The sequence below is a fragment of the Pelobates fuscus genome, chromosome 12, assembly GCF_036172605.1.
Source record: "Pelobates fuscus isolate aPelFus1 chromosome 12, aPelFus1.pri, whole genome shotgun sequence".
Taxonomy (NCBI): Eukaryota; Metazoa; Chordata; class Amphibia; order Anura; family Pelobatidae; genus Pelobates; species Pelobates fuscus.
In genome coordinates, this window is record NC_086328.1 from 73540659 (window position 1) to 73563693 (window position 23035).

Genomic DNA, 23035 nt, shown 5'->3' on the forward strand with positions numbered 1-23035 from the left:
TCCATTAGCTCCTTGATTGCAGAGTTGTGTTTGACTGGTGTACCGGCAGTGGTAAGAAATCCTCTTGTCTTCCAAATGAGGCCGAAGTCATGTGCCACACCCAGAGCATATCTTGAATCTGTATAGATGTTGGCACGCTTTCCCTCGGAGATCTTGCATGCTGTAGTCAGGGCTTGCAATTCAGCTTCTTGCGCAGACATTGCTGGCGGTAAAGATGATGACTTGAGAACTTCCTCTGTTGTGGTTACGGCATATCCTGTGTGGTATTTTCCTTCTTCATCAGCATATCTTGAACCATCCACAAACAGAGTAAAATCCGGATCCGGTAATGGATTCTCATGCACGGTTGGTAAGTGCACTGTTTCCATTTTCATCTGTTCAAAACAGTCATGAGGAGTTTCTGGGTCATAGTCATTTGTTATAACTAGGTCTTTGAATTCTTTTTCTAGGAAATGGCGTGGCCATGCTTCAAGAAGGTCAGTTGCTGGGTATTTGGCAATGCCATTTTCCTGTAGTTGTGATTCATCCATGGTGGCCCATAATTTTGCCATGGGCCCAAGGTCATTCCATGATCTTGTCTTCAACTTGGTAACAGGAATATGTGGAATAGCAGTATCCCAATGGCGGTATAGGTAATTGAGTTCTGGAGGCAGTTGGATCAGGACCACGCTGTTGCCTTCCGAATCACAATAGAAATCTTGGGCAGTGAGCTTTACTTCAAACCAGTGGTAGAGCTCATCTTCATAGCAAGGTTCAGGGGTAATGTCCGGCTTGTACCACATGGTACAGAAGGCATAATCCGGACCTTCACACAGAGGTGTCTTGTCTTTGTGAAAAGTTAAATGTGGATGCATTTTCTTGATACATCCACAGAGAAGGTAGATGTAGGTTTCATCTGTGACAAACCCATAGTAGATACCCCCCTCAGGGAGTGGAAGAAGAGTGGATGGGTTAAGAACTTGACATCTTTGGATGGAAATGTTGTCAGGCAGAAGAAGATGACATTGCAGACGCAGGTGTCTAGCGGGGGACACGTGCTTGAGCTGGACTTGGTTAACAATGGCAGAGATGTCATGAGGGGCCAAAACAACCAAAGGGTGGCCAAGGACCAGGTCTGAGGTTCTTTCAATGAGTTCTCTTGCAGCAAAAACAGCCCTAAGGCAGGAAGGGGTCCCTCTAGCCACAATGTCCAGTTGGCATGAAAAGTATCCAATAGGCCTCTGGCGGCCTTTTAAGTCATTAGTTTGGGTAAGAACTCCTGTGGCATGGCCTAGTCTTTCAGAGACAAATAATTTGAAAGGTTTGGTGTAGTCTGGTAGGCCCAAGGCAGGAGCAGAGACAATGGCACGTTTGAGAGATTTGAAATTGTCCAAAGCTTCGTTGGTCAGGCCGAATGGGTCTGACTTGAGTGCATCATAGAGAGGTTGCATGAGCAGAGAGGCTTCTGGGATCCATGCTCTGCAATAGGAAATGAGGCCTAAGAAGGCATGAAGAGATTTTGAAGTCCTTGGGGGTGGAATGTCCAGAATTGCTCTGACTCGGTCCCGAGTGAGATGTCTGGTACCTTGAGATAGGCAATGTCCAAGGAAAATCACTGAAGGTTGACAGAACTGCAGTTTGAGAAGTGAAGCTTTGCATCCTTGTTCTGCCAAATAGCAAAGCAGACTAATTGAACTCTTTTCAGTAGTGGGTATATCATCTCCACAGAGCAGCAAATCATCCACATACTGGAGCAAAACAACTTCTGGGTGGTCAGCTTGCCATGGGTCAAGGATAGTACACATGGCTTTGGCAAATTGACTTGGAGAATTTTGAGCCCCTTGGGGCATGACAGTCCATGTATACTGTTGCATTTCATGGGTGAAAGCAAACAGGTATTGACAGGATGGATCCAGTGGAACACTGAAGAAAGCATTAGCTAGGTCAATGACTGTAAAATACTTTGCAGAAGGTGGGACGCCAGAGAGCAGAGTGTGGGGGTTTGGTACAAGAGGGGTGTCCAGGACAGTGGCTTCATTGACAGCACGGAGATCCTGAACCATCCTGTATTTCACTGGCTCTCCTTTTAGAGTCTTTTTCTTTACAGGAAATAATGGAGTGTTACATTCTGATTTACACTTCACTAGAGCACCCTTTTCCAGGAGTGCTTTGATGTGAATAGAAATGGCTGCAGCCTGTGCTGGTTTTAGAGGATATTGTGGCTTCCTTGGTAACTTAGCTCCTGGAATAAGCTTAACCACCACAGGTGGGACATTTAGGTGACCTATATCCTCTGGGCCCGAGGACCATAACTTAGCAGGCACCTGAGTTTTTAACTCATCTGGGAAATTGGACCTAGGTTCTGCTGCTTCCTTATTGGGTTTTTCTAATTGCTGCATCAAAGGTAAGGAGCACAGGGCTGAAGTGTCAGAAACAGATAGAGGTGTAAACATTTCTACCTGTCCATCTGGAGTGAAGGTTATAGATGCCTGCAGGCGTGAGAGGACATCAGCGCCTAACAGGTTAATTGGGCATGTGGAGGAAACTACAAAACGAGCAAGTAAGCTTGTGCCAACCCGCAGAGGGGTTGTTAGAGGACTGTGTCTCGGTTGGCCATCCACTCCAACACAGGAGACATCAATACTTGACAAGAAAGATGGGTCTGGCAGGTCTTGTTCTCTGAGAACACTTCGGGCTGCGCCTGTATCAATAAGAAATGTGGTAGGTTGGCCTTCAATGGGTAAAGTCACTGTGGCAAGTGCCCCCCCCCCCCTTTATCCCCTGTAGACACTGCCATGACAGGGGTTAATGACACAGGTTTGCCAATTTCCTAATCATCATCTGGTTCCTCAACAATTGGAACCGTTTTCTCGGCCTTAGGGGCCGGGGCAGGCTTGGGAAACTTTTTGGGCTCCCCTGTGGGAAACTTTTTGGGCTCCCCCGGTTCCCTTTTGGGTTCTGGACAGTCACTTCTGTAGTGTCCCTTAGCCCCACAATTAAAACATGTTACGTCCTCTAACTTGACACCCTTGGTGCCAGGGGTGATGGGGGCGGCACGGGCCACCATGAGAGGAGCTGGATTGGGTCTTCTGGGGGTTTGGGCAGATTCCAAACCTCTAGCAACTAGGAGTAACGTATCTAGGGGAACAACCTTATATTCAGGGCGTGCAGCAATGATTCCCTTGCGTATGGAGTCTTTAACACCTTGGACAAACGCACCTGATAGCATTTGTGAATGAATTTTGTCAGTGAGATCAAATCCCATATCTGTAAACATTTGATATAGTCTTGCATGAAACCTTTCCACTGATTCTCCTTTGTCTTGCACAACATCAGTAAGGCCAGCAGCTTGATCTGCAAGTTTATCCTTAGCCCAATCTCTTAATTGATTGCAAAAGGTTACTCCGGAGGGGTAATCAACATCACTTGTAAGCAGATCTGTACTGAGGTGGCGGGCCATGCTGGGCCAATATGCATCCCCTGCTTTAATAGCACAAATGCTCAGTAGGTCACGCCAGGCGGCGGAATAAGTCTTTTGTATCTGAACTATCCCTCGGTAAAAAGGCATAGGCTGCTTCTCTGGGTCAGGGAGAGATTTCATTAAAGCACTAGCTTGTGTGGGATTGAAAGCAACATATTTAGGAGGGGCCCGCTCTCCCCGACCCTTATGGCCGAAGGGATCTTCAATAGAACGGTGGGTCGAGACTCTTGCAGCCTCTAATGAATCCTGGGACAGCCTGTCATCCCTGTCATCCTCTTCCTCATCTAATTCTATGATCTGGGCCCTTCTGCGTGAGGGGATCACCTGAGGTGACAGGGCCGGGGGATGAGAGGGAGTCCCGGAGGCGGGAGTCGCCATTGGGTCATAATCATGGGACCGGTAATCACCGGGAAGCACCGGCATCAGGGGTGCTGAATGACTGGGGGCCGCCATATTGGAGGCGGGGAAGGAAGTTGCATTGGGGTTAAGGGAAGAAGTGGCGGCCATGTTGGATGTGGGCACATCCGGGGCAGACTGTATCGGACTGGGCATGACCGGAACCTGGGGAGTGGCTTGGGGAAAGGGGTATGGATAATTAGGATAGGGCATGGACGTGGGGTATGGGTAGGGGTATGGCCAAGCCATCTGGGTGGGTGCTGGGGCGGAACCTGGAGTGGGCAGGAAGGTTGGGTAGGGGTTGGCAAAGGGGGTGGGAACCTGGGCCGTGGTAGGGACGGACAAGGGAGAGGATGGAGATGAATCAGTAGAGGCGGGTGAAGAAGGAGGAGCCGGAGTGGGATCAGCAAGATTGACAGTGGCAGGGGAGGAGGGGTTAGTGAACTGGGCAGATGCAGATGGGAGGGTAGGATTATCAACGGAGACAAAGTGTGGGGAAGGAATAGCAGATGAGATGTTAGCATTAGACATAGAGGGTGATTTAGGGATGGATGAGGATGATGGGAGTGTTAGGGAAGGAGAAGGGGAAAAGTAAGATCCATCTGAATTCAGGACTGGGCAAACGGGAGAGGTAACGGGATGGGGGTTGGGAGGATTGGGAGTGGGATACATAGTCAGCTGGCAATCTCTCATTGCTGACTGAACCTTGGGGATAGACATTCCCTGGGCGCCATTTTGGGGCGCTGGCTGAGGACAAGCCCCAGCGACACAATCATTATGGTACACAAACATTTTCACACCCTTGTGAATTATTTCTTCCTCAACCCAACCTTCTTGCTGAATAGCCTTCGCTACTCTGTACCATGCTTCAGCTGTTTTTAATAAATCATTATTTGCAAGCTTGCCTCTCTTTTCCATCAATAATCTACGCCAACTTTCTGGTTGCAATCTGCCACATGTCGGCACAGCAATTTTACATACTTTTGCAATCTTTTCAACACCTTTAACCATCTCCTCACCCTCTCTGTCATCAACTAAATCACATGCTAACCAGCCCTTACTGGGCTTACTTAAATCCTGCCCCATAATCCCTTTCCCCCTACACCAGCGTCCTAGATATAGGGAAAGACAAGGAAAATTGAACCGGAACGTCTACAATGCTCGACTGCCACCTGAGAATCGTGGGTCCTTCTCAAGTGCGTCTTCCCAAAACGTAGACTAGTCAATGAATCCGCCTACCCGGGGTGGTAGACACGGATTGGAGCGAGGTGAGAAGTGTGTGACCAATCACTTCTCTATTAAGAGGAATGGGAGTGGATAGTATAATAGTACAGGAAGTGTAGAAAAGGTAAAGAGTAAGGAAAAAAAAAATCCTTAGAGATAGACACAGGAGTTTAAATGACTCCACATTAAACAAACAAGACAACAGTACAGTTGAAATACAGTGCATGCATCACAGTTCAAATGAAATCAACAGTAATCCCTTTCCTTTAATCATGTGCTTACTCCAAAGTCACCTCCCTCAATCTCGTAGTGTCCCCGCTCGGAAGAACGACTTTCGTAAGTCTCACTACCAGCGGCCAAGGATAACAGCTAACACCGGTCCGAAATCCTTTCTAGCCTCCCTCGTTACAGCAGTCCACTTAAAGTGGCCGCGCCACCCTCACTCCCGTAGTGCCCCTATAAAACCCACTTTATAAGTCTCACTACCACGTGATGCGGAAAACAAGCAATGCCTGCCTGAATCCCCCCAGGAAACTGAGTCCCCTGCCACAAGGCTAAGTCTCCTACCACAATTAAATAATCAGTGGACCTTCAACTCAACTAGAGCCGAAGGGTCCGGGTCAGGACGTCCCCAACTCAACTAGAGCTGGACGGTCCGGGTCAGGATGCCCCCAACTCAACTAGAGCTGGAGGGTCCGGGTCAGGATGCCCCCAACTCAACTAGAGCTGGAGGGTCCGAAAGCGCACAGTGAAGCTAGCTAGGCTATCAGAGTGACACAAAATTGGATCACAGGAAACTATGATTCTACACAGATCCCACAGTTCCACAAACTTCTTTTTCCATACAGCCACAGCCACGAGGCTCCTAAAAGAAGTAAACAGGCAAAGAAGACCTCCAGGAAACTTCCACAGGTCAACCCCCCTTTTTCCTTACAGCCACAAACACGTGGCTCCTAAAAGGAGTAAAACAGGCAACAGGACTCCAGGCAAATCCCCCGGGTCCACCCCCCCTTTATCCCAAAAGGGGGAGACAGACAAACACAGGACCCCCAGGCAAACTACCACGGGTCCACCCCCCCCTTTATCCCAAAAAGGGGAAACAAACAAACACAGGACCCCCAGGCAAACTACCACGGGTCCACCCCCCCTTTATCCCAAAAAGGGGAAACAAATAAGCATTCAACCCGGGCAAACAAACTAGACACACCCAGGCAACAGATAGACTAAATGCAGGTAACAAATGGGTAATAAGACTCCGGGCAAGATATTACCTGTCTTTGATGTCCTCCCGGGAAGCAGTCACAGACACGTGGACGGGTCAATGAAAGGGGCCGGAACATACCGGTGGCTCTGCAGAAGTCTCTACCGTGTACCTGGAGGTGATCAGTCTCCTTTCCTTCCCCCTGGATTCCTCCGTCCACCCTTGTCTTCCTTAGGACGGCTCACCGGCCAGACATAGCCCGGAGTCCCTGTTCGGGCGCCAAAGTTGTTATGGTACTTTTTCAGTAAACCAAAATGTTTAAGTGTCTATCTGTTCCTGTCCAAATTAAAGAGAATTGAATTGCGTATATACGCTGAAGTAATTCAGTCTGACACACGGAGTTCAGGTTAAAATAACTTCGAGGAAATTTATTGGCAAGTCCAGAATCAGAGGGCGCGCAGGCCCTTTTAAGAGACATTTTCGTCATCATTGATTATCAAGATATCAGTGAATAAACATCATTAATTGGATTAATTGTTAAGTGTCTGGATTAGTGTCCACCTATCAATATAATTAATTGGATCAAAAACTAAGTGGTTAGTTCCGTGTCCACCCACCAAGAGGTGGTACCTTTTTGGACACGGGTGGGGGACAAGGGGTCTTGAGCGTCATTTTACTCGGTCGGTGATGTCAGATCTCGTGGTTAGGTGCAAGGTCTCTTATGAATAGAACATTTCATTACTACTGTGTTCTCATGGCCTTTAAATTATACTATGTTGCGAGTTAGGGGAAATTCAGCAGTTCCTGGGTTAGTCATATCTTTATGGAGAATACAGTCTTTGTCTATTGTGTTAGATGTGCTGAGAAATTCTGTCATGTAATGTGGTTTTCATATGGAGAAGTCAGGTTATGAGGACAAAATGGAGGATTCGTCACAGCATCAGGTTAAAATGGAGTTAGTGCAATAATTCAATACAAGTACAATAAAGATTTTTTTAATAATTCTACATCACTGTGATCTAAGTAAGTGCAACTAAATTTGAAAACGATTTAAGTGTATAGAGCAAAATAGGTTTTGCTGACTCCATACAGCTTAGGCCAGTGTTTTCCAATTGGTGTTCTGCGGAACAAAATTGGGGTTCCCCAGCAATATGCCACATCCAAGATGGCCACCGCTACCTGCTGTTCCCGGAAGGGATCGCAGGAGTGCGATCGTCAGCCCAGCCAGCTCGCCTTGCCGTCAGCCATTTCCTGTCACTCGTGGTAGAGGAGTGATAGAGAGTGGACCTGAAAGTTTAAGCTCTGTTATTGTCATTGAAATTGTTTTGGTAGGGACATTGAAAGGCTCTGTCAGGGGCTGTAGCGGACCTCAAGTCCTAGCAGGGACTTTCCTCCGCTGGTTACTCCAAAATTTACTCTGGGACAAGTAAAGTAGTCCAAGGGGACAGCCAAACACAGTAGAATAATCCAAGAATCTCCCACCTCCTCCCCATTAACTGGACGACACTCAGCTCTGGGGGTATAACTGGTTTTAATTAACCGACACACAACCTTTTATGTCAATCCCCATGCAAGGTTTTTCCTGATACACATTCCAGAGGCGTTCCCTACTGGACCTGAGAGTAGACTAAGATAAAATTCACAACCCAATTATATTAACTCTCCAGGTCCAGGACATACATGGTAATAACACCCCAAAACATATAATTGGCAACAAGATACCACCTCAAGTCTTATATCTCCAGATAGCCTGGATCTAAGCACCATATCCGAAAAGCGCTCGGATCCCACGAAAGCAACTGAAACGCCGCCGGGGTATAATTTAGACCGACGTATATAGGATATAGAATGCACACCATAACAATCTCAAAAAAATATTTAAATTTTATTATGTACAAAAAAGTACCAGAATGTAAACATATAAGAAAAAATAAATATAAACAAAGTAACAGAAGTAAAGGCAGATACAATAAAATAATAGTAATAAATTACCACAAAAATCCTTACAAGCCTTATCAAGGGTACCCTTGATAAAGGCAGCCAGTTGGTGCCGAAACGTTGGGGGGGGTTTGGTGACTTGTGTTTCTGTCTGAGGCTTGTAAGGATTTTTGTGGTAATTTATTACTATTATTTTATTGTTTTAATATTATTTTATTGTATCTGCCTTTACTTCTGTTACTTTGTTTATATTTATTTTTTCTTATATGTTTACATTCTGGTACTTTTTTGTACATAATAAAATTTAAATATTTTTTTGAGATTGTTATGGTGTGCATTCTATATCCTATATACATTTGAATATTTAAAGCACTTGAGGGAGTGCTTATATGGTTTGCACCTGGCTGTTTTTATATTGTTTTGTCTCTCCATGTGCTGTTGATTTGAGAATAATTTAGACCGACCGCACGCAAGGCGCCTGCCCAAAAGAGTTCCATGAAATCAGGCTGTGAGGTCGGTCTCTTTCGGGGGTATAAGATATACTAAAAATAACGAATGAACTGTTTGTGCGTACGCTCATCCCATGTATCTTGTTCGAGAGTATGCTCCCCCTGAACGCCACTCTGTTTGTATGAAATCTGCTGAACAGAATTGGAGGTGGAAGTCCCAGCGGTGTTCGCTCCGTCAAGTATCCGATTTTAGTTCCACACACTCAACGGCCAAACACTTCTGTCTTTGTTCATGGTTAAAGATGGCCACCGCCACGTGTTCGCGCATACCAACGGCGGCCACCCAGCCGACCGCTTAAAATGGTAGTGTTATTGCGGTCTATGGAGGTGTGAACAGAGGTTACTGGGGTTAACAAGCGGCATACTCCACATATGGGTGGTCTGGCGTTTAGTGATTTGTTCGGTTGTCGAACAGAATGCTATTCCGATGGGAGGTGAATGCAATTTACCGAACAACCATGTGAACATGGTGAAGAGCTGGATAATTCAGGGATAGGGGCATCTGTCCCACACATGCAATATAAGTAAAAACATACAAAATAACAGGGGGAAATAAACGGACAGCCCATAGAAGGAATAAAATGTAATTTCCAAAGGTTCATTCCGCTATATGGGCATTGAAAGGCTCTGTCAGGGACATTGAAAGACTCTGTTAGGGGCAAAAAACTGTTAACTGAAAAAAGTTACTTGGGTTGGGCTTCTCATCTTTTTTCATTTTTTTGTTAAACTTATTTAGAAATTATTTGGAAAAAAATATATATATGTATATATATATTATCTTTATTAATCCATTCTATACACACACAAAAAAAACATTGCTTTTGCTAGAAATATCTGAGCTGTTAGCAAAACAGTGTAGTCAGGTAGTGAGATCTGTTTTTGTTTTACTCCAAAGACAGGTAAAATACAGCATCCTTTGCAGTGAGTTACTGAGATCTGTTTCAAAGTGCTCAAATCTTTATGCTCCAGGTCTGACTCAAAAATCCTGCTTAAGTTAAGTTCTTTCTAAGAGCTTTATAAAAATCGGCATTCTTTTCAGGCAGGTAGTGAGATCTGTTTCAAAGTGTTCAAATCTTTTGGATAAGGCCTTCCCTGTCTGTATTTCCAATATTTTTTTTTAATTAAAGTTTTGATTTAACTACGTCATATCTTTTTTTTTCAACAGATTTATTGTTTAGACTATTAGTTTGTTCTTTAAAACTTCTAGATTTGTACAATTTCTTTTTAATCTACTTAGTCGAGTTTTGGGAATACTATTCAACCAGGGCAAATAATGACCGCTAGTAAAGAGTGTTGGTATGTACTTTCTTAAATAAAGAAATATATACATACAGTGGTGGAGTGCTAACTCAAAATTTCTTGGATATCAGGTTCACATACAGGTGATACTCTAAAAATTCAAATATCGTGTAAAAGTTCATTTATTTCAGTAATGCAACGTAAAAGGGGAAACTAATATATGAGACGCATTACATGCACAGCAAGATAGTTCAAGCCGTGATTTGTCATAAGTGCGATGATTATGGCTTACAGCTCATGAAAACCCCAAATCTACAAACTCAGTAAGTTAGAATATTGTGAAAAGGTGCAATATCCTAGGCTCACAGTGTCCCACTCTAATCGGCTAAGTAAGCCATAACACCTGCAAAGGGTTTCTGAGCCTTTAAATTGTCTCTCAGTCTGGTTCAGTACGAATCACAAGCATGGGGAAGACTACTGACCTGACAGTTGTGCAGAAAACCATCATTGACACCCTCCATAAGGAGGGAAAGCCTCAAAAGGGAATTGCGAAGGAAGTTGTATGTTTCCAAAGTGCTGTATCAAAGCACATTAATAGAAAGTTATGTGGAAGGGGAAAGTGTGCACAAGCAGCAGGGATTACCACAGCCTGGAGAGGATTGCCAGGAAAAGGCCATTCAAAAGTGTTGGGGACTTTCACAAGGAGTGGACTGAGGCTGGAGTCAGTGCATCAAGAGCCACCACACACAGACGGATCCTGGACATGGGCTTCAGATGTCGTATTCCTCTTGTGAAGCCGCTCCTGAACAACAAACAATGTCAGAAGCATCTTACCTAGGCTAAAGAAAAACAGACCTGGTCTGTTGCTCAGTGGTCCAAAGTCCTCTTTTCTGATGAGAGCAACTTTTGCATCTCATTTGGAAACCAAGGACCCAGAGTCTGGCGGAAGAATGGAGAGGCACACACTGCAAGATGCTTGAAGTCTAGTGGGAAGTTTCCACAGTCTGTGTTGATTTGGGGAGCCATGTCATCTGATGGTGTTGGTCCACTGTGCTTCATTAAGTCCAGGGTAAGCGCAGCCGTCTACCAGGAGATTTTGGAGCACCTCGTGCTTCCTTCCGCAGACGAGTTTTATGGGGATGCTGACTTCATTTTCCAGCAGGACTTGGCACCTGCCCACACTGCCAAAAGCACCAAAGCCTGGTTCAATGACCGTGGGATTACTGAGCTTGTTTGGCCAGCAAACTCGCCTGACCTGAACCCCATAGAGAATCTTTGGCGCATTGCCAAGAGAAAGATGAGAGACATGAGACCGAACAATGCAGAAGAGCTGAAGGCCGCTATTGAAGCATCCTCGTCTTCCATAACACCTCAGCAGTGCCACAGGCTGATAGCTTCCATGCCACGCCGCATTGAGGCAGTAATTGCTGCAAAAGGGGCCCAAACCAAGTACTGAGTACATATGCATGCTTATACTTTTCAGAGGTCCGATATTGTTCTATGTACACTCCTTGTTTTATTGATTGCATATAATATTCTAATTTACTGAGATTGTGGATTTGGGGTTTTCATGAGCTGTAAGCCATAATCATCGAACTTATGACAAATCACTTCTTGAACTATCTTGCTTTGCATGTAATGCATCTATCTCATATATTAGTTTTCCCTTTTACGTTTCATTACTGAAATAAATGAACTCTTGCACGATATTCAAAATTTTCGAGTATCACCTGTAAAAGAAAAAAGTACAAAAGAGTACAGAGTTCCCAACTGGTGGAAATCGGAGTGTGTCCACAGAACTCAATAGGGGATAACCCTTGTATGTATACAGAGACTCTTAAAGAAAAGGTGATCCTAAGCCGAATAGGCTTTAGTAGCACCAGAAAGGAGTTTTGTGGATATTGTACTGTATATAAGTTAAAAGAACCATTTTATTAAGGTCATCAAAACGATCCCAGAGAAAAGAAAGGAAACTTAAAACACCATCACAACTATGAACACACAGGGGAGACTGGAATATATATCACTAGATCGGCAGATAGAAATGGGTGTTAATAGGGTATAGACTTGTATGCTTGATGTCTCTACCCTAAATATTAAACACCATAGAACTAAGCCTAGAGAGAAAAATAAACTCAAGGCTTGAGTGTAAAGAAAAAAGTCCTCACAGGTAATAGTTACAGTCACTGGATGTTAATCTGTGAGATAGGTGCAGAGAGCCCCAGGAAACAGTCAGTGAGATGTATCCTTTGCTAGGATCTGGTAACTGTTTCGCAAGAAAGGGCTTCTCTTATACACAAAGTATCCATATGGCTGAACGTAGTGAAGAGCTAAAAATAGAAGTATAACACTCAGACAGATTTGCTCTAATAAAACCTAGAGAGCAATGAGTAAACAGTGTCCTTTGACAGAATATCACAGTAATAGGACAGCTAGGAAGGAATGCAACTATTGTGAATAAAGTATCCACATGACTAGCATAGCTAAAGCTATCTAGAGATACTACAATCGAGACTCTATACTCAATCTAGTCTACTAGGATAATCTAATGATTCATCTAACATAGGCTAGAATCCGTGAATAAACCATCTCCCCCACCCTGTGATAACATCAAATCGTGCTGTGGTTAAAAGCAAAGTGAAGCATAGGACCTAGTGCTAGTTTCGGCGATGCTAAAGCGCCTTTGTCAAAGGTAACTGTGGTACTGCCCCAAACCGTAATTTATACTCAGCAGGTATACGTATAGTAGCCAATCAGTGCGCCAGAACGTATATTCTGTTCGCGCAAAAATTTCCAGCAAAGTGTATATCCGTCAATCTCCCAACATAGAAATGGATGATCCAGCCCTTTTAAAGGAATGGGAAGAAGCAGCAGACACCTGCTCCAAAAAGTTCATGGACATCCTACATAGATTCGAGTCAGAAAGGCTTAAACTAGTGAACGAAAAAGTCAACACAGCAGTCGAGGGTATCCAGAGCTGCAAGGAGGATCCCTCCTTCTTAGTACAGGAGCAGAGGTTACAACAAAATCTTACCAAATATCAAAATAATGTAAAAAGTCGCAAACATGGTAAATTCCCAAGAGATAATGATGACTACAGGAAAGGCAAGGTCTATAGGCGCTTTAGGAAAACCACAAGGGCTGACTCGGATCACTATATGACATCCGACTGTGAAACATCAGATACTGATAATGAACAAACCCCCAATTCTACCAGTAATTCGAACGTACAATCTAATAAGGGAATCCTTAAAAAAGGAGTTGCTTTTTTAGGGCAGCCCCCCCGAGAGGAGGAAATTCAAACCCGAAGACAAACCCGGTACAGGGGAAGAGCACGCAGACAGTATTAAAGGATGATATGAGAGTTGTAAATTTGTCAGATTTCATCCTTACTCCCACACAAGTTAGAGTATTGATGAGAGGTTTATCCTTCGTCCCAATCCCTCCATTCAATCATTTTGAATGGATTAAGGACATCAACTTGTTTGGGAGGAAATTAGCTCTACATACAGGGTGGGGGAGATGGTTTATTCACGGATTCTAGCCTATGTTAGATGAATCATTAGATTATCCTAGTAGACTAGATTGAGTATAGAATCTCTATTGTAGTATCTCTAGATAGCTTTAGCTGATGGTGTTTTAAGTTTCCTTTCTTTTCTCTGGGATCGTTTTGATGCCCTTAATAAAATGGTTCTTTAAACTTATATACAGTACAATATCCACAGAACTCCTTTCTGGTGCTACTAAAGCCTATTCGGCTTAGGATCACCTTTTCTTTGTCACCTGTAAAAGAGGATTAAAAATACTAAATACAGCGAGAAGTGAAGTACCATAGGGATAAGTGGATAACATATATAGATCCTACAGTCCCTTCATGCAATAAAAAATTTAATGTAGATCAATATCAAAGATGGCAAAATATAAAATATCTGGTGTATTAAAATGAGTAGAATTTATTAACAAGTGTAAAATTAAAATATGATAAATATATGGTCTATATATCAAATACAAATAAACTCAGAGTAATGCTCATATGAACTGTTAATATTGCTGTAAATATCGACCCCTTACAAGCTTCTAAGGAGGTGAGTGTATGCAGCTTAATGCTGCTACTCATGAGCGCTTTTTGTTCACTCAGGAATAGGCTGGAGTCTCTGTTTGATGTAAAGATCCAGGCTCCAGTAAGATGATCGTCTGGCAGGTCCGACCGGATACCAAACATTGCTGCTTTCTCAATATAGCGTTTCGCAGGTCTGAGATCTGTATCCGCCCACCTTATGGCGTCACCACGTCTACGCATTTCGCCGTAGGCTTCCTCAGGACGTCAGTGTTGTATATTCGCCGTCTTTGTTTCTGGTATTTAAAGGCAACCAGAATCGCCTTCCGAGAATGTTCATTGGTCCCAGCTCCCAAGCCTCATTTGCATAGTTTGTGAGGCAGAGTGCATTAGTGTTCGTTCATATAGTGCAAAGTCCAATAGAGATCATTAGTAAGTAGTTTAAACGGTCATATACAATTCATCTCAGAGTTCAAAACTAACCAGTATTATATAAATAACAAATGTAAATCACAACTCCAGTAACTCCTAAAATCTGTGAAAATCACATAATTACATACATACATAATCATTGGATATACATTTCATCATACCTAAACTAAATCAATTATTTAAAATGCCTTATTTGTGTCTAAAAAAAAAAAAAGAAAAAGTTGGATTAAATCACATGTATCAATATAAAGTGGACAAGGTAGAAATATATAAATAACAAATTCAGGAATACAATTATTACTGCATTATTTATATAATATATCAGGGAGGCCACTAGAGTCCTGGGTAACTGCTACACCGCGTGCTCTGCATGGAGGCGCTGAATGTTCCTCATAGAGATTCATTCATTTAATGCATCTGGATGAGGAGATGCAACTTTGCACAGCCATTGAAGAGGAGTGGACCAACATTCCACAGGCCACAATCAAAATCCTGATCCACTCTATGCGAAGTAAATGTGTTGCACTGCATGAGGCAAATGGTGATCACACCAGTTACTGACTGGTTTTCGGACTCCCCTGAGCACCCCAACACAGTAAAACTGCACATCTTAGAGTGGCCTTTTATTGTGGCCAGCCTAAGGCACACCTGTGCAATAATCACGCTGTCTAATCAGCATCTTGATATGCCACACCTGTGAGGTGGATGAATTATCTCGACAAAGGAGAAGTGCTCACTAACACAGATTTAGACAGATTTGTGAACAATATTTGAGAGAAATAGGCCTTTTGTTTACATAGAAAAAGTCTTCCTAGAATCTACCTGTTAAACAGATCTATTGAGGGATGGACAAAAAAAGAGCAGAAACTGGTACGCACGATAACTTTAAGCGCGCGCAGAGCAATAGCAACGGCATGGCTCTCACCTGGGGGACCGGAATTCCGAGGGGTGATATCCAGGATAAGAGAATGCAAAATCATGGACGACCTGACTGCAAGATTAAAGGGGACAACCGTGACTTTCCAAAGGATATGGGAACCATGGGACAATAGTTTAGTGGGCTCCAGCGGTGACTGAAAGGGATCGGTGAGTTGTAAAAGCTGGGGACAAACGATGCAGAGACCCCGTGGCGACCTAGACTCTGATGGCCTCGCTAGCCCACCCGCACCCCCCCCCCCCATTCTCTCAGATTACTTCTCTTCTCTCCCTTACTTCTCCCTCTTCTTTTTAACTTTTCTCCTCTTCTCTTGTATAGCTCCTTATCTCACATCTCTTTAACCCTCTTTGCTTAGGCCTGTTCTCACCCCCTGGTATAGGGGTAAGGTTCTTCTTCTTTTTTGTGTTTTTTTCTCTTATCTTTTCTTATTTTTAATTTGTCAATAACCAGGCACGATAACGCAGTCGGAGAAACGAGGATGCCTAAAGATGAAAATGGTTAGTGTAGAGTTAGGGCTCCTTATTGAGCTACATTGCCTGGATTAAACACAAAACCATCGATGGGAGGCAAGGCACAAAGGGATCTAAAGGAGGCTTGTCATGTGTGCTCATGATACATGTTGTATATGTAAGAATGCTCTTTTAAATCTTGGTTTCTGCGCAAGCCTGGTATTTGTACTGTACTTGCTATACCTATTGTGTGAAAAATAAAGAATAAAAAAAAAGAAAGTCTTAGATCTTTGAGTTCAGTTAATTAACCCCTTAAAACCGGAGGGCGTACTATTACGCCCTATTCTAAGCGGCTCTTAACGCCGCAGGGCTTAATAGTACGCCCTCCGGTTCTTCCTACTTACCCGGTCGCCGGCGATCCCGGTCACCTGTTTACTGGTTCTGAATTGCAAGTTTCCACTTATGAGTTTATAGTTCTCAGCCTGCATTTGCTGGACGTTGGATACAGCTTTGCCCCTATGTCCCCAACCGCGAACCGAGAGGCAGCGCGCTCACCGTGAACACTCCCTTCTTGCCTTACCAGGGAACGGATGAGATGACTCAACATACTTACGTAAGAAACTGCCCATGCATCACTCAGGTGCCTCGGGGCACTGCAGGCAGCGGTGGCGCCAGGAGAACCAGGCTGTCTCGGGTTTGACAGCAGTGACCTCTACCTCTAGGTTATCTGGAGGGTACTGCTCCCCGTTGCTGTGAGCCGGGCTGGACTTTCGGGGCCTGCGGCGGACCGGTGGCCGCGGGGTCGTGTGGTCCATGCTTCGGAGGGCTGGTCGGCAATAGAGGGGGCTCATGGAGGCGCCCTATCTGAAACACCGAGACTCTGCCGGGACAGTGGAGGTGCAGAGGCCGTTCAGTTGGTGGACTCTAGGAGAGGGGAGGGGTCTCATGGACTGGGGGGTACCTTGAGTGGCTGCTGTGCCGAGACGCTCATGGTGGGGGCTTTACCTGATGTCGGGCGACACTGCATATGTTGGTACCCCCGGGTGCTAGTTATTGATGCATCGAGTATGGCCATATAGAGGCTCTATGCTACATTTAAGTCTCATCTGGGAACAGAGGCATGAGGGGAGGCACGAGACACATTCTTATGCAGTGATAGCTTCCACCTCAGACAGTCAGTTATCCTCCCGTAATTATCCCCCCCACAATATTATTTATTTATTTTTAATTTTCATATACAACCTGGCCGCACGTGCATGGCCAAGATCCCTGGAGTCCATGAGAGGACTCGGCTAGGGATCTTCACGTTGGGCCCTATCCCTCAGGCCCCCCTCATTCTCGGTGCCCCCCCCTTTTTTTTCTCCCTTTTCCCTTTCTTTTTATTTTTAGTCAATCGCATTATAACTGTACCGATCTTTTGCGGGAGATATGCACCGCTACAAACCTGACACCGTTCGAGCCGTAGATCCACAACCCCAGCAACAGAATAGGGTAGATTATACAGCCTAGTCGATGACACCGCTTCTGGCACACGATAAATCACAAGCGATCACTGGCTCACAGATATTAACTACCACACGAGCTACTTATGCTCTGTACTTGCTTTCCCGCACATTAAAGGCTCAATGTTTGTGTTACACTTTTTATTTAGACATACCAATGTTAACTTGGCATTCAACCTGTATGACATCTTACGCAGTATTGAGTCCTAGTAATAGGACTTTCTTCCCGTTTTTCGCTAAACCTACATTGTATGCACTCATATAATTTTTGTGTATTTAAATGAGTATTTCTGCCAGTACCTGAAGTTACCACTGTTAGTGATGCATATCTTACTCTTTTGGTTACTGTACGCACAACCACAATGAGGTACCGTTATTCTTAAGTTAAATGTAATAGCGTTCACCCCTCATACACGCAATAACCTATGGTAATATTTTTGTATGTCATATATTAATGCAATACGTTCACATTATCAACTGCAAATGTCAGCAAATTGATACGTTCTCCGTAGTTTACTTTTATTGCTGCGATATCTTTAAGTTCTGCAGTCACATTATTGCAACCACAACTAATCTTACCGCATTGTAATACAACACTATTGTCATACGATGTCACATGAATAGGAGTTTCTGACCCGTTAATGTCTTCAACTAGCTTTAATGCTTCATCTGTGGTTCCATTTCACAAAATCAGTATGTCATCTATGTACCGAAAATACTTCAAGATGTACCCCGAATATTTTTTGAAGATGTGTTCCTTCTCAAATTGGTACATATACGAATTTGCATACATGGGGGCCATTCGGGGTAGCCTCCCTCCTACAGCCCATCCACTGGACCACCAGGGAGTGAGAGCCCCCTCCCTGGCCAGCTAACAAGCAGGGAGGGGGGACGAAAAAAAAAATGATAATAAAATACAAAAAATAATATCAGAAAAAAAACAATATTAAAAGAATAGTAATTAAATAATAATAAAAAAAATGCTCTCCATCACACACTGCACTCATACACACACTGCACTCATACACACACTGCACTCATACACACACTGCACTCATACACACACACTGCACTCATACACACACACTGCACTCATACACACACACTGCACTCATACACACACACACTGCACTCATACACACACACTGCACTCATACACACACACTGCATTCATTATATACACACACTGCATTCATTATATACACACACTGTAAATAAATATTCAATTAATATAATTTTTTTAGGATCTAATTTTATTTAGAAATTTACCAGTAGCTGCTGCATTTCCCACCCTAGTCTTATACTCGAGTCAATAAGTTTTCCCAGTTTTTTGGGGTAAAATTAGGGGCCTCGGCTTATATTCGGGTCGGCTTATACTCGAGTATATACGGTATATATATTTTTAATTTATTTAATTTTTTTTTACTTAACTTTATTTTTACTTTTTCACCAGCAGGGGGATTGCTTGTCAGTTCAGAGAGTCCCCCTGCTGGCAGCACTGTGGACACCTATTGTGGCCATGTCACCGCTCTATTAGATCGGTAAGTTCATGTGGAGGGAGAGGGAAGGAGGGTAGAGAGTTAATTTATTTTATTTTATTTTTTTTATTTTTTTTTATTTTACTATTACTGAGTGCCTCGACCCCTTCGGCACTCGGTACAGGCAAAGCATCGGAAGCCTGCCTGAAGGCTTGCGATGCACTGCTCTTCATTGCTGTGCACCATGTGCGGCAACCCGGAAATTATCGCTTCGGGGGGAGCGATCACTCGGGTGCCCAGCAATGTGGAGGGGTATTACAGAATGCCTCGATATCGAGGCATCGTGTAATTATTATTTTTTTATTATTTATATAGCGTCATCAGATTCCGTACCGCTGTACAATGTAATGCCCTTAGAGAGGCTGGAAGCGATTATGATCGCTTCCAGCGCTCATTTTGGCCGTGGACATACAGGGTACGTCAGCGGTTGTTAACAACCGTTTTTTGGCTGACGTACCCTGTACGTCTGTGGTCACTAAGGGGTTAATATTTATTTGAAAAGTAAACACATTTTATGGAGGCTGTGTGAGTCACGGCCAGGGGAGGTGTGGCTAGGGTTGTATAAACAGAAACAAAATTTATATTAAATGAAACCACTAAATGGCAGAGAATTGAGCAGTGAGCTTGGATTGTCATAATCTATACATCCAAACTGGCTAATTAAGCTTAAATTGTTTTTATGACCATAGTGTCCCTTTAAGAATGGTTTCACTGGAAGTAAACGTTAAGTATTTGGATTTATTTTATTATTATGGATTTTTTTATTTTTATTTAAAAAAATATATCAGTCATTGATTGTGATATTGCACATTTAGTCTTTCTAAAATGTAATTGTAAAAATATGTATATGTTTATAGTATTATTATTTATGAATTTTTTTATTTATTTATTTTTTACAGATTTTTTCACAAAATGACTAGGTGTCTGGTTAATGGCTGCAAAAACAGTCACGTAAAAAATGTTCAGGGAAGCTCTTTGCATGGCTTTCCAAATACGCCTGACAAAATTAAAGCATGGCTCTTGGCTACTGGGGACCATTTTGAGAATATTGAAAGTGTCATTCAGCATATCATGCAGCAGAAAAAAGCAACCTATTTACGAATATGCTCAGACCATTTTGTACCGGAGATGTTTTACGAAACAGGAAAAAGAAAATTCTTGAAAAATGATGCTGTACCTACCATTTTTCCAAAGCAACATGTTTTATCTGTTGTTCATGATTTGCCATCAACTGGACAAAAAAGCATTTCACCTATTGAAGTGGGTGAACCTACCTATTCATCAGATGTTGCATCCACCCAGAGTGCTGCCACAGCCAATAGTGCTTTTATTATATATGATCATAACTATGTCTCAGGCCAATCTTATATATTACCGCCTGCAAAAAGATTATGTAGCATCGGGACAAACACTTTCCCTGTTCTAACTTCTAATAAATGCATTTCTACAACACAGTACTATGGACGGAAGAATACTTTGAGTCAAACAGAAAGTTTTTATTTAAAAAGACATACTGGAACCTCAACCATTGATTTATGTAGCAAACGTGATGTCTATACATGGACTGGTGTCTATGAAGAACCTGTGGAAGCAGTTCATAGTAAACGCAAACGGGTATTAAAACAAAAACAATCTGGAGACCAACAGTTGAATAACCCTGAAAAAAACATTATAGAGGAGATGGACACACATCCTCCTTCAACAATATTACAAGCACCAGAAGTAGAAGAAGATATGGTTTGTACTCCGAATTCACAAATATCATCGATCCATAGAGAATCTGAAATGGAGTCTACTATGAGTGCAGCTGAATTCTGTGATCCAGACTTCAGTTCAGAAGATGAGTCTACAGACATTGGTGAATTTTCATACTTAGCGGAGCCCACACCAGAAGATTATGTGTCAGAGAGAAAGTTTATTGTTTTTGAGTCCTGTCTGAATAAACTTTTACAGGCAGTTCAAAGTTGCACTTTTGCTGTTCCTTGTACTTCTCCGATTACTCACAGAGAGATTGTGATTACTGGTACTTTGGTTACTGTGTACACAGTTTGTGAAAGTAATCATCGTTGCGTGTACTGGAAAAGCCAGCCAATGATTGACAAGCAGCCAGTTGGGAATATATTGGCAAGTGCCTCAATACTATTTAGTGGATCAAATTTTTCAAAAGCCAGTGAACTTTTTGACATATTTGGTGTGCCTTTTATCTCACAATCCCTACATTATATGTTCCAAAATAAACTTTTGTTTCCCACTGTAGATATGCACTACAAAAAGGAGAGAAGGCTTATTATTAAAAGTCTGAAGGGGCAAGTGTTATGCCTGAGAGGAGATCTGCAATATGACAGCCCTGGATTTAAAGCTAAGTCCTGCACTTATGCACTTCGTGAAGAAACCACACAAAAAATAATTGAGAGCAATACCATCCAAGTAAGTGAAAAAAGCTCCTCAGTGGCGATGGCATCGACCGCATTCACTATGTGCATGGATCATACTTTGGCTGAAAAATTGCTTATTGCCATCCTTGTCACCGATAAACAATTAAGCATTCAAAAGATATTGCAAGAGAAATACAAGAAAATCAACCATCAGTTTGATGTATTGCATTATTGTAAGAAGCTTCGCAGAAAACTATCACGTATATCAAAACAAAGAATATACAGAGATCTTGCTCCATGGAAAAAATCAATAATTAATCACATGTGGACAGCATGTTCAACCTGCAGAGGAAATCCAGAATTGCTGCGAGAGAAGTGGAATACAGTTTTGCATCATGTTATTAATGAGCATGAATGTCTCTCTGGAAGTCAATATCATCAATGTGACCATAGACAACTTACTGACTCTGATGTAAGTAAAAGAAAATGGCTAAATAAAAATGGAATGGCTTACTCAAAACTGGAGAGCTTTGTCACTGATCCTATACTTCAGAAAGATTTGACACACATGGCAGACTTCTGCCATACGGGAAATCTAGAGGTTTTCCACAGCTATGTTCAAAAATATCGCCCCAAACAAGTACATTTCTCAATGGATGGATTGGTAGCTAGGACACAGTTGGCAGTACTGTCCTACAACGCCAATGTAGATCAGAGGCAAGCTACTGTCCAGAGAGCTCAAAAAGGCACCAGGCAAGTGAGTGATTTACGTTACAGACCTTACTACTCCAAAAGAACGAAAACAAAACAAAATTACGATCTGTCAATTGCTCATATTTATCCAATGGTTTCAGATGTTATAAGACTTGCTTCAGGAGACCTTGAAGCAAACTGGAAGTCTAGGAGACGTCTACTCCAACGAAATATAGCATCAAAACTGTGCTTGTCAACCAGGGAATCCGCCGAAAACCATGTATGATGATTTCGGTCAGAAAGGTTGTAGATTGTAATCTGCGATTTGGACAGTTGTCTGAGTATCAGTGTTATTCACTGAATAAATGAGAAACCTTGCCAAGTGAAATCCAAATTCTACTAAATAGGCTAACAATTTTGATTGAGCTAGTGTCAGATTGCAATTTTTAGGCATTTATTTATTCAAATTTGATTCGCATTAATTCAGATTCCAATAAAGAATCCTGCAAATCAAAAATCTGATTTTGGTAGATCGCTACAGTTAATTCCGTTCCGAAGTTAATGACCAAACAAATGCAGTTGAAAGATAATTAGCCATAACTGAAATAGATTTTTTTTTTTAAAACTGTCCTAAGCCAAACCTGTCTTTGTTCTCCCCAAAATCATATTGTTCCATATATGCCTGTGATTAATATTGTTTACTGTGATTGTTTATATAATTTCCTTTTTCAATATAGTCCATTGTTTTTCAGAAAATCAGTTATTGAATATGTACTGGACACTTATTTTTACTAATAAAAATCTGATTTTAAATTGGAAGCCAAAATTGTAGAATTTAAAAGTAATTCTTTAACTCAGTTTTAGTCCTGCTAACCTGTGACAAGTTCCCTCAGTTTGTTTGTTTTTTTCTCCCATGGGATGGAGAATTTCTTATAGACTAGGCAGCAATAGCAAGGTTATAATTATAGTGGATGCTCACAGTTTAGTATACATGCCCTCATACGGAATGGTGTGTGAGACCATAATGGAAGTATTATACCTTTGTTATACTTTTAAAAGGGTTACAAGTACTTTTTTTTTTTTTT

The 23035-nt window shown here is 42.6% G+C and overlaps 1 protein-coding gene across 1 annotated transcript in view; it reads left to right on the forward strand.

Moving 5' to 3' along the window:
- Positions 1-22515, forward strand: part of LOC134579437 (uncharacterized) — a 30648-nt gene extending 8133 nt beyond the window's left edge. Inside the window, exon 2 of the mRNA XM_063438729.1 lies at positions 19782-22515. Coding sequence (XP_063294799.1) covers positions 19795-22236 — 2442 coding nt within the window. The 5' untranslated portion in view covers positions 19782-19794 and the 3' untranslated portion in view covers positions 22237-22515. The remainder of the gene's footprint in view (positions 1-19781) is intronic.
- Positions 22516-23035: the final 520 nt, after the last annotated feature.